The sequence below is a fragment of the Mustela lutreola genome, chromosome 2, assembly GCF_030435805.1.
Source record: "Mustela lutreola isolate mMusLut2 chromosome 2, mMusLut2.pri, whole genome shotgun sequence".
NCBI lineage: Eukaryota > Metazoa > Chordata > Mammalia > Carnivora > Mustelidae > Mustela > Mustela lutreola.
The window spans coordinates 53141521-53153661 of NC_081291.1; the positions used below are offsets into that span (position 1 = coordinate 53141521).

The following is a 12141-nucleotide window of genomic DNA, read 5'->3' on the forward strand; positions in this document are numbered from 1 at the left end:
TCCAGGAGGCCAGAAAGATACTACATACCACACACAGCTTGTGATGCTGGGCCTCAAACTAGCTCTATGTGATCTCACTATTAAGTGGAATTGCTTTCTACTCAGAGGAAGCTAAAAGCCCCACCACGCCCCAAACCTGCCCACCCCCCCCCCAAACGCCAAACACAGGGTTCTTTCCTCCTCAACACCCTTCTCTCCCTCTGAACTTGAGTGTCTCTTCTGAAGCACTGAGATAAGATCTGAGGTCATAACTGTTTAGAGGTTCAGATGGAGTTTTCCTGGTACTGAGGAAAGAAAACTTTGCTTCTCTTCCCTGGTTTTGTAAATGAAGGCAGCCAGTAAGAAGAATTCTCAAGTTGCCAGGAATAACCCCCACCCCCCAAACCTCTCCTGGCCCCAGCTCTAGATTCAGTCTAGCACAGGATGCTAACTGAAACATATTGTAATTTTGAAACTTGAGCTCATCTGGAGGGGCTGAAGAGAAATAGAGGAGGGTGTAGTGTTCTAGACTTTGGAGGTCTCTCTAGTTCCCCATGAAACCTCTAGGGTAGGGTGCCTATTTGTCAATCTTAATGTTTCTTGGTCTGGCTGGCTCTGTCTGTGTTTCTATTTTGGCCTCTCCAGCAAGGATAGTGGAGGTGGGTTATCACTGTATGTCTTTGTCTATCCTTCGGTCTGTGGTTGACTTTGCCAAACATCATCTCCTTTCTGACTTTCCATCTCCTTCTTTATCTGGACTTACCTATTTTGGTCTGCCCACCCTCGTGTGAGAGTGGGCGGTGGGGAGTTCTCGCCAGGGTTCTGACCAATCTTTTTTTTTTTTTTAATTCTGACCCTCTGTCACATCGCTCTCCAACCCCGAGGAGACGTACCGCGGCGCCGAGCCCGAGGCTGGGGTGCGCGGCGGGAGGTGCGAGAAGGTATCAGAGCCCAAGGCGCCCCATAGCGCCCGTTCGCGCCCCCTCCCGGTGTGGGGGCGGATGTGGGAGCTCAGAGCCCGAGGTGACCGCGCTGCAGGCCGGCGGGCCTGGGTCTCCGCCTCCCTCCCTCGCTCGCCCCCCTCGGCGCGGCTCCTCCTCCGGAGCCCCGCCTCCGCAGTCCGCTCACTCTGCGCCCCCGCCGCCGCCGTCGCTGCCGCTGCCGCCGCGGAGCCCCGAGCCTGGCCGCCGCACCCGCGGCGCCGCCAAACTTTCCCCGGAGCCGGCGCCGGTGAGTCAGAACCGAGCGCGGGCAGGGCGCGGGCAGGGCGCGGGCAGGGACCGCAGCGGGGCCGCAGCGGCGGGGCGAGGCTGTGCGCTGGCCGTTGGGATCTGGGCATCCTTAGGGAGCATCGGAGACCGCGGGAGCCGGCTGGCGCGGAGTGGGCGCGCTTGGGGTCTCCGGGGACCCCAGCGGCTTGGGGCGGGTCCCGCAACACGGCTCGCTGCAGGGCACCCTCCCTGATACACCGTTCTGGCGCCGCGCCCCAACGCGCAGACACCTGTGGCTTCCACGGGGTTCGCCAGGGTGCGCGCCCCGGGCATCTGCCTTCAGGCTCCGGGGCTGAGAGGGCGAGTTTCCAGCTTTCCCAGAGCTGCCCCTGACTCTGAGTTGGATGTTGACCGCAGTCCCACCCCATCTGTTAAGTGCGTTATGTGTGCCAGGCGCTGGGTATCCATTACCTCTTGGGATTCTCCCTGTAACGCCAGGAACCGGGTATAATTACACCCATTTTACAGAAGAGGAAATTGAGACTGAAGCAAAGTTGTGCGCAGGGGGGTCAACCAAGTCAAAGAGAGAGCCAGGGTTTTGAGCCCCGTTGGCCTGACTCAAATCATTTAACTTCACACGGGCAAGCCCTGGGTTCAACGTCACCAAGCGTCCAGTATGGGAAAGTCAAGACCACGGCCAGCGGCCTTCTGGGACTAGGCTGCAAGCCCAGGAGGGATGTACACATCCTCAATGTACCTCTTGGACGATCCTTTGGAGAAATGGTTTGTCATTACTGCCAGGGTGTGGATTTTGGTTGCCAAAGCGCATTGGGGCTGCTCTTTCAGGGCAAGAGTGAGAGGGGACCAAATTCTGGAAGTTGCTCTAGATTTTTCTGGAAGGAGACAAGGAAGTGAAGAGCAGGATCTGGAGCGCAGCACTCTTTTATGGAAGCCACTTTCTCTCTCTGGATGATTACCGCCCTCCTACCCACTCCCCCACCGCCAATCCTTCAATGTCTTTGAGGTGTCCGCTCAGCCTGGCTGCTGATAGTTCAGAGATGCTCCTGGCAGGATCGCTGTTCTCCGGCAGGGGGCTCCCACCTCAGACTGGCACTTAATAAGAGAGGACCAGTGCTTGTCTTACTATGTGAGCCTGACTGGAATGCACTAGGGTAACTCATTCCTGGGTGGGGGGTAGGCCCCTCTGAGTGGAGCACAGATGGAGTCTATCTCCAGAACATGGAAGAAAGGTGGTTTGGGGTTCTGATATAGCCCCATTCTTGGCAGCCAGGAAAGAGCGTAGACGGGGAGAGGGAGAGAGAGAGGACCGATCATAGTGTCATTATGCATTATCCCATTTAGTTCTCACAGCAACTTTACAAGATAGGCACTGTTATTACAAGCCTCATTGAACAGATCATTTGTTGAGGCTCGGAGGAGTTAAGTAACTTACCTGAGTTTGTCCTGCTGGTCTCTGGCAGAATTGGGATTGAACCCAAATCTTACTTGATTCCTTCCAGATTATCAGTGAAACTCAGGCTGCAGATGGGACCTTAGGGCCCTCCTACTTGTGGCTGGCAGCAGCAAAGGTAAAGAGTAGGGTCCCTGATGTGTGTGCACCACTCTCCTTTTTCTCTGTTGGGTGTCTTGCGGGAGGCCTGCTGCTCAGTGGGTTATCATTCACAGGAATCCCTGACAGCCCTATATAAATATGCTAGTATGATTCAGGGCTGGCTGGAACTTCATCAGAGCCCAAGGCTGTCCAAGGCTGCCTGGCTCTATCAAGAGGCCTTTCACCTGGAGGAGAGAGGATCTGTGGACAGGGGAGGGACAGCCTGGTACCATTTTCAAGTGTGAGGCAGATCCTTTCTGAGGTGAGAGATGGCCCAGTAGTCCCTGTCCATGATTTCAGAGCCGGGTGGAGACTGAAGCTACCTGCAAAGGAACCTGTAGATCTGAGGAGACTGGGCAGTCCCTGGCTGGAAGTGCTCCCTCCTGGCCCTCAGCTGAGTGCCCAAGGGAGAAAGAACTTATATCCAAACCTTCTGCCCCTGGACTCTCTCAGAATTCTATGTTTACACTTTCCTTTTCACAAGTGAGTTGTACCTAGTGGAAATGGAATGACCTTTCCTTAACAAAGAGGAGGGATGGGGAGGAGAGCAAAATTGTGAACCCTGGAACTGGCTCAAATCCCAATGCTGTTTCTGAGCTCTGTGGCCTTGGGTCAGTTGCTACGACTCTCTTTTCCTCAGTTTCCTCATTCTAGAATAGGAAGATTCAAAGCACCTTCCTCACTGAGTTGCTGAAAGAATTGTGTTCATATTCACGAAGCACTTAAATGGGATGTGTAATACATTAACGTGCTATTTAAAAGTTAGTTGTCATGATTGTTAGTATTAAGGTCAAACAGGCCCAGCTCTGTACCCTGACTCTGCTGTCTGCAAGCTGCCTCACAGTGCAAGCCTCTTGCTTTCTCATTTGTCAAGTGGGAGACATAAGTGTGTGTCCGGGAAGTCTTAGTGCGGTTCCTGGCTTTAAATAGCCCAAAACTCAATGTCCTGGGGCAGACTTATCGAAACTTCTGGCACCCTGCAAAGTGCAATCTGATGCAGATGCTGAACATGACCACAATTATCCCTGTTATGATGAACCTCATTCCTTCACATAGTAGCTTGAACTTCATACTTCAGCTTGGTTCAATGGGCCATGGGGTTTGGGACAGTTTTCTGACTTCTCTATTGGGAAGTGAAGGGTTCTGCCTATCTTTTAGCCAGGCTCTCTTCATGATCATTCTCAAGTCTGAGCCTGGGCCTCTCAGTGGCTGTGCATGGTAGGTTTGAAATTCATTTCATAAGGTGTCCTCTGCTCACCAAGGCAAAGGCCTCAACAGAACACACCATCGAGCTGGCTTTCAGATTGTCCTACTGACTTGGGATATTTTGCGCACCTTCCAAGTGAATGGACACAACCAGAGTTCTGAAAATGTTGTCCCTTAAAGATAGAATGGTGAGATTAAAAACAAAACAAAACAAAACAAAAAAAGCCCTCAGGGTTAGAACCCCAACCCTTTGCACTTGGGCATTAGTCTTTTCATCTGCAGAATGGCCCTAATCACATTTCCCAGTGTCTGGTTCTTGGAATCATGTCTAGATGGAAAAGCAGAGAAAAGGAAAAAAAGAATTACATGCAATTATAAGTAATTCTCATTAGCATTCAGGCAGAGCATTAGCTGTAACTGCTCCTGATCCAAGATGTTGTATCTGAAGGATGTACCTGGCAGAGGATCATTCAAGCCCCAGTCACCTGCTGCCCTCCCTTTCACAGTGATGCTGAGCATTTCTGAATCTCAGGATGGAATTATAATAAAGCTCCTGTATCTTATTTATAAGTGACTCACTTTTGCCATTAATGGTGGCAGAGGACTCAGGCACACACTCGTTGGGAACAATGTCACTGATGTCGTGGGAGGGGGGGGCCAGGATGCCTCCCCTCGTTTATGCATTCATCTTCCCTGCTGTAAATCTCCAGTGATAATGCACGAGGATCACATGGGCTGGGATCGAAGCTGACAGCTCTCAATTTGTGCAGTAGCTTTCATGGCAAGGCCCATTGAAATTTGCCTCTGCCAGCAGAGTGGATGTTAGAAATCAGTACATCACAACAGAGGGAATGGAGTAGAGGAGGTTGAGGAAGACACCTCCAGGGAGTGGTTAAAAACATGGACTCTGGCGTTCTATAGGCCTGAGTTTGAATCTCGGTTCTGCCAGCTCATTAGTTGTGGTATGAATTTTGGCCATCTTCCCAGCTAGACTATCACTTTTGGTCAAGCAGGGTCCATCTCTATCTTATTCTCCGTGGTATTCTTATCTCCTGGTACATAAGGGGTTCATGAATGAAGAAATGGGTATACAAATGACAAGTTGCTGGATTGAGTCTCAACTTTCTCATCTGTAAAATGGAGTTAATATAGCACCCACCTTGTAGGTTGCTGTGAGTACCAAGTGAGGAAATGCTACACACAGAATAAGCACTCAGCAAAGCGCTTGGTGACAAATTGATGAGCAGAGTCTGCAGAGTGAGAACCTTTTCCCCACCCTCAGACCAACAAGAGGTCATGAGAATCCCTGTATTTACACAGCACTCTACAAAGTGCTTTCATATCTGTTGACCCCTGACAACTAGGGAGAATAGCTCTTTCTGTTTTACAGCGGCAAACAGGTTCAGAGGAGTTGGTGGGATGCCCAGAGTCACAGTTAGAAGCGGCAGGAAGTAAAATATAAGCGAGTTTGCTCTGATCTGCTACCTAATACTGAGAGCTTTCTGTTGCCCCACTGGGGGCCAGATAGTGCAGTATTTAATCTTTCATGAACATGGTATCTCTCTGCTTATTTAAGGTATCTAACTTCTTCCCAATTTTGCCTTGGTGGTCTTGCACATCTTTTGTTAGATATATTCCTACTTATTTGATATCTTACATACATTATAAATTATATACATACATATATATTTTCATGTTCCATTGCTTACATTTTGGAAAAATATGTTTGCGTTTTGTATGTTGATTTTTTATCTGGAAATCCTGCTAAGCTGTCTTACTAATTATAAAAGTGTATTTGTAGATTCTTTTGGAAACAATGTGTATAGAATTATAGCTGGTGCAAATAACAGTTTTTCTTCCTTTCCAATCCTTTCAGTTTTTTTTTCTTTTTTCTTTTCTTTTTTCCTTGCCTTATAGCCCTAAGACTTCACCTTCAGTACAAGAATGAATTGAAAAGGTGATAGTAGACATCTTGCCTTTTGTAGTTATTATGGAGGAGCTGTCCACAGTTGACAATTAGGTATGTTTAGTCTAAGGTTTTGGTAGATAATTTTTATCAGATTAAAGGAGTCCCTTTCTAATTCAAATTTGCCACTTACTCTTTTTCTTTCTTTTCTCCCCTTCCTCCCCCTTCTCCCCCTCCTTTTCCTTCCTTTTCTTCTTGGTTATAAATGGACAGATGTTTTTTTCTGCATCTGCTCAGATAGTCACATGATTTTCCTCTTTCCATCTGTTAACACAGTGAAGCACAATGACTTTCACATTTCTGAAATCAACCCAACTTGGGTCATCCTGTAGTATCATTATTACTGGATGATTTCTGCTCACTTTTTTTGTTGAGGATTTGCACGTTATGTTTTCATGAGTGAGATCTACTGGTGATTTTTCTTTCTGGTGCTTACTTGTCAGGCTTTGGTATCAGGGTTATGCTGGCCCCGTCAAACGAGGTGGGCAGTGTTCCCAGTTCTTCAGTTCTCTAGAAGAGATTGTGTAAGCTGGGTGTTGTTTTTGTAGACTATTTGGTGAACTCACCAGTGAGGATCCAGAGGATAGAAGCTGAAGAAAACGGTGGGGAGGGCAGCTGGTTTCAGCTCTGTCCAAAGTGGAACTTCCTAACAGCAAGAGGTTCAGGCTGCCTCAGTTAGGGGTTCAGGGATTGTGAGCCCCAGCTGACCTGAGTGCTGCAGCGGGAGCCCAGCCTTGGATACTGGGTAGGGCTTTTGCAACCAGGGATCCTGGGTGAAGGGAGCTCAGCCCAGGGTGAGAGTCTGATGCCTATGAGCTTTGGTTGAGTGTCCTCCTGCTTCTAAAATTCCCATGGCTGCAGACAGTGTGCTCACCATATATTATTAGTCTCTGGTGTGCACAGATGGAGGGACCTGCCTCCACAGACCATTTGTCTTCCAGCTGGTAGGACAGGCTTTCCCTCTCTGTGATGTCAGTTTGCTGGAGTCCCCAGATTGGGACCTGGGACCACACCCTTCCTGCTGATTCCCCCAACCCACTGTCCCACTGGGGTAGCTAGATCCGGGCAAACCTCTCAGCCCAGTCTTCCTTCCACCTTCTTTTACCCAAAGCACCAAGGTGCTATGCTAATTTGGATCATCTCTCTTAATCCCCAGAACAATGTTTTAAGGTAGTGACTGTTACCCCATTATTCACATTAGGAAAACAAGGTTTGGGGTCATCATTATCTCAGTGGTTTCCAATTTCACACTAAATTATCCTTCTCTAAGCTATTTTGAGTTTGGGTGTAAATTAAAGGTGCATCTTAATTTGCTTTTCACATCTTTAACCAGCTGCCCCCATCCTGCTTATGGCCACTTTCTTCCCTTTCTCACCTGTATGCCACCTATATCAGACACTAATACACTCCGTATGGTCAGAGGCAGAACCACAGCAATGCACAACTCCAGGGGACACCAGTCATGGTCTCTGATCTTGGGCCTCAGGGTATATGAGCTGGAAACCTTGTCATTACTAGCAGGTCTCTTCCCAGGCTGTGTGTTCTGGTGTTGACCTTTCTGATGATTCCAGCAGCCGACCAGCTGACAGGATTATGGTGGAAAGCAGAGGGCAGATGCCAGCTGGGCATAGGAGACTGGTGGGGACTGCGCCGCAATGCTCCTATGATTAGCTATGTACTAGATGTGTTAAGAGTTGGCAAAGACATCTTCCTTTGTCTTCATTTTCTTTTCTTTTTTCTTTTTTTTCCCCCTCCCTTTTAAACTTTTCTAGGCAGTTTTCGCTCAACTTATTCCTCCTGAGAACTTTGTTTATTTACTAGCTGCCTTTTCTCTGTTTCTGGAGGATATCATCATTAAATAAATTCATCTTGCTGTCCCTCGCCCTGACCTATGTGAGACATAGCCCATCACCAGCCCACACATGTGGTCTGAAACGTCTGCCAACATGACTGTTGATCCTGGGCCAAGACAGAAGCCTCACTTTCTTTCCTCTGTCCTCGGCACCTGCCTGCCTGAATGGTGGGTCCACCCTGATGGGCCCAACATGGGCCTCTGGTGGATCTAGTTTCAGCCTCCCTGGGGAAGGGCGGTCTAGCTTTTCGAAGTGCCTCCTATGGACTCCCCAGAACAAATTGGGGGGAGGCAGGGAACTGTGAGTTCTGGATTTAAATCAGATCATCACAATCTCTTGAAAACAAGTTCCTGTGAGACAGAAAGAGAGAAAATGTTGTGTAGATAAATTTAGTAGGGTAAGTGACACTTGTAAATTCAGCTTATGGTCAGAGCAGAGATCCCAGGGCCAGACGATGCAGGTTTGGTGTCTGGACCCACTACTTACCAGAGTATGTCCAGGGCAAATCATCCCACCTATGCTTCCTTTGATCCCCTCAAGTATAAAGTGGGGTTAGTGATTGTAGTAATTTACAGCATCACTGTAAGTAATAAGTAAGTCATGAATTTCAAAAGAATTAATATTTGAAAAGGATTTATCACAGAGTCTGGCAACTCATAAATGTTTATAAAATAAACCAATTAGTAAGTAAACATAAGATGGATTTTTTTCTCCCCTAAGAGATCAGGAGTCATTTTGTCATGTTCCAGAACAAGCCCCACTGGGTTTTAAAAGTTGGAATGGTGTTAATCCTATGCATCAATTTCTGATCCTCCCTGTGTGATTAGTGTTTTTGGCATGAAGATATTTTCTCAGATTACACTGGAAGCTTCTTGAAGGTGTGCTGTATGCCACTTAGCTGAAGCACTCCAAGATAAGATTCTTTTAAAAGTTGCCACAACCCAGAGATAGTGGGTTTAGTGGCAGTATTTGGGATTTCACATCCTGATGCCATCAGTAGTTACCTCCTTGGCCTCAGAGGAAGCACTGTAATCTCCCTGGCCTCAGTTTCCATATTTATAAAAAGGAATAATAATAATAATTATTATTATTACTTTTCTCATAGCATTAGGGATCACCTCTTCTCCTAAGCCTGCAGTGACTGATCTTCTCATCACCGAGGACTCAAATGTTCCGTCTTTGGAGAGGCGTTCCCTGACTACCCTGTTTTGGCTTCCTGTCCCCACTCCAATCCAGTTCCTCTCCACTGATTTTCTACATAGTGCCCATCAGACTTCCAGCCCCAGGGGTAGGGATGTCATCTGCCTGGTTTACTGCTATGCCCACAATGACTCCATTAGTAAGCCCTGAGCACCTAGTAGGTGTGCATTAAAAACTTACTAAATGAAGAAAGTAAGGTCACAGCTAGAGCCTTAAAGACAAAGGCATGCCTGGATCCCATGGAGGGTGGCAGACACTGCCGAGATGGGGGATGTACCGGGTACTTTGTAGTATTCACACACCCAAAAATGCTTTTAGGCATTTTAAGAGTAGTAAGAAACACTGAACAAAGATGGGTTCTTTATCATGGTTATATCAAGGATGCAGTCAATATTTGTCCATTATTGATTGATTGGTTCTCCCAGCACCCAACACCAGACTTGACTGAGAACCCGAGGAGCTCGATAAACAAGTTGGGAACAGAGGGCAGGGTTTCTCCTTCTCTTCTCTCCTTTTGAGGCTGGAAGGGGGGCGATACATAGCACTCCTTTGCCTGACTTGCGTTCTGGCCCAACTGAGAGTTCTGCTCAGCTGGACAGCTAGAGAACAATGTGTCACCATTAGCACTGATTGCAGTAACCCTGGCTGAAGGCCAGAACAGTGTCCCCACCTGTCTGGGTGCAGGCAGTGCTGGGCCTCACAGGGGCGTAGCCCCGCCTCCTTCCTGGTAGAGAGCCCAGTTAGATACATGCTTCCTGCAGGTAGGCTGGCTTCTAGGGGAAGCGGAGAAGAGAGTGAATAATACTTGCCTATTTCATCTCTGCAACTCACTCATAAACATGTGGTATGCAGCACAGACCCAGGAGATGAGCAAATGAGGAGGTGGGGGAGGCCAGGAATATGAAGGTAGTGACGTTCCCATTACCTGGAAGGAAACATGTGGAAGGAAATAGGACAAGAAGCCTCCACAGAGGTAGGGACAGCTGGGGGCCTCTGACACCTGCTCATTATGTATACCAGCAGACTCTGAAAAAAGGACTTCTGAGCCTTCTGATCCAGCTGACCGGATCCAGCTGACCAGGGAAAAGAACTGCCATCTGTCGAGGAAAGCACACCAGGCCAGGGCTTTCCATTCATGATGTCGCCAGTTCCCTCCACAGTCCTGTGAGATAAGAATGAGTGTGCCCATTTTATCAATAAGAACACTGAAGTCTGAGATGTTGACTAACTTATGCTAGCGTGGAACTGGGGAGACCTGTAAGGCGGCTATTGCAGTCTCCAGATGAGAGAATGTGGTCATTTGGACCAGGAGGTAGTGGCAGTGGGGAGAATGGGATGCACTGACACTATTTTGGAACAGATGCATTGGGACAGACAGGTGGTTGAGTGTGGTGAGTCTGGCTGGGGCATTACTTTAGAACAGTGTTAAAGCAATGCCATCAGGTAACTAACTCATGGGTTTTTCTGCTTGTTTCTTGCATTTTGGGTAGAATAGACAGGGTCCTTCTGGGGAGATTATTCGAAGAATTAAGAATTCCACAGGCACCACATCTGCACGTCTCAGCGGAACTGAAACTGATGATCACTCACTCTTAATTGGGAGTGCTAGCTGGAGCATGCTGGGAGAGAATGAATGAGAACACACAGGGGTGAGGTGGGGGCCAAGGGAAAAGATGCTTGGGTCTGTGAGAGGTCTTGTAAAGAAGGGGTCCCACCCTCCGCCTCCTGCATTTCCTCCCTCCCTTAGTAGTGACAACTGCTGCACCCACTGCCCTGTCCTGTTCCCCGAAGCCGAGCCCCCTCCACAGCCCCCCTATTCCAGCCTGGGTTAGGCCTTCCCTCCCCCCTAGAAACCCCGACAACACTCTGCTGCCCACCCTTCTCCCCCACCCCACCACCAAGGGCTCTTTGCTAGGCACAAATCTGATCATGTCAATTCCCTGCTCAAAATCCAGTGGCATCCTCTGTAGCCATTAAATAGAATGAAATCCGAGTATCACAACTTGGAAAGATGTCCATGGTAAACATGTCATTAAGTGAAAAGAGAGTGTGGCAGGATAGCACAGTGCACCAGTCAGAAGTGTGGGTTCTGGGGCCATGCTGAGTTTGAACCCCAGCTCCGCCCCTTGGTAGCTGTGTAACCAGGAGCAAATTCTTAGTGTCTCTGTGCTTCAGACTTCTCATCAGGTCAATGGGAACGAGAGCAGTGCTCACTCCAAAGGGCTGAGAGGGCTAAAGGAGGGCTTAGCCCAGTGCTTGGCTCCTAGCAGCACTCAATAAGTGGTCATTATCATGGCCATAACTGTATATATTCACATATATTAAATGTAAATATAAACCTCTTTCTCCTTTCATCTCATTCTTCAGAACTCAGATTCAGAAGTCTCCTCTTCCAGGAAGCCTTTCTTAAACACTGCCCGCCCCCTTAGAGGCTAGGCTGGACTCACAGTAGGCTTCTCTGAACTCACAGTACCCCCTGGTCTTACCTCTACCACATGTGTTACTCCTTGTTGTAACCATCTATCTGCTCATGGCTGTAAGCAGCCTGAGGACACAGGCTGTGGCTGTCTCTCCCATTAGATCCCTGGTACCCATCACAGTGTGGGGGGCATAGTAAGCCCTCAGAAAATATTTGTCGAATGAATGCATGGGTGAATGAGTCAATGTGAACAGGGCTTTGAAATAGAAGTTTTCGATGGATAGGGGTGTGGAGGAAGAACATTTTGGGCAGAGGGAAGAGCGTGAGCAAAGAGGCACGCAGGTGGGAGGGAAGGAACAGTCTTCGGGAAGAGTAAGTAGGCTGGTCAGGCCACATCATAGAGTGTGACCACGGAGGGACAGGAAGTACTGAAGGTTGGAAGGTAGGTAGGGAACCCAAGAAATGTCATGTCAACAAAAGGAAAGTAGACGTAATGAGGGTGGGCACAGAGAAGGAAGTGATTTATTTTGTGTTTGTGTGTGGGGGGGTGGGGATCATGCCCTTCTGTCACTCATACACTGATCCCCCAGACTGGCTGTATCCTCAGCATCACGTAAAACAAACACCTGCTTTACCTGTCTCTTTCCACCTCCAGACTGCAAACTTCACAAGAGATGGAAATGTATGTTCTCTCT

At 48.4% G+C, this 12141-nt stretch overlaps 1 protein-coding gene across 2 annotated transcripts in view; it reads left to right on the forward strand.

Annotated features, from left to right (window-relative positions):
* The first annotated feature begins 863 nt into the window (after positions 1-863).
* Positions 864-12141, forward strand: part of HRH1 (histamine receptor H1) — a 73611-nt gene continuing 62333 nt past the window's right edge. Inside the window, exon 1 of one of the 2 annotated variants that reach the window (XM_059161741.1) lies at positions 864-1209. In XM_059161741.1, coding sequence (XP_059017724.1) covers positions 981-1209 — 229 coding nt within the window. In that variant the 5' untranslated portion in view covers positions 864-980. The remainder of the gene's footprint in view (positions 1210-12141) is intronic. The other variant, XM_059161742.1, reaches the window with a different exon arrangement.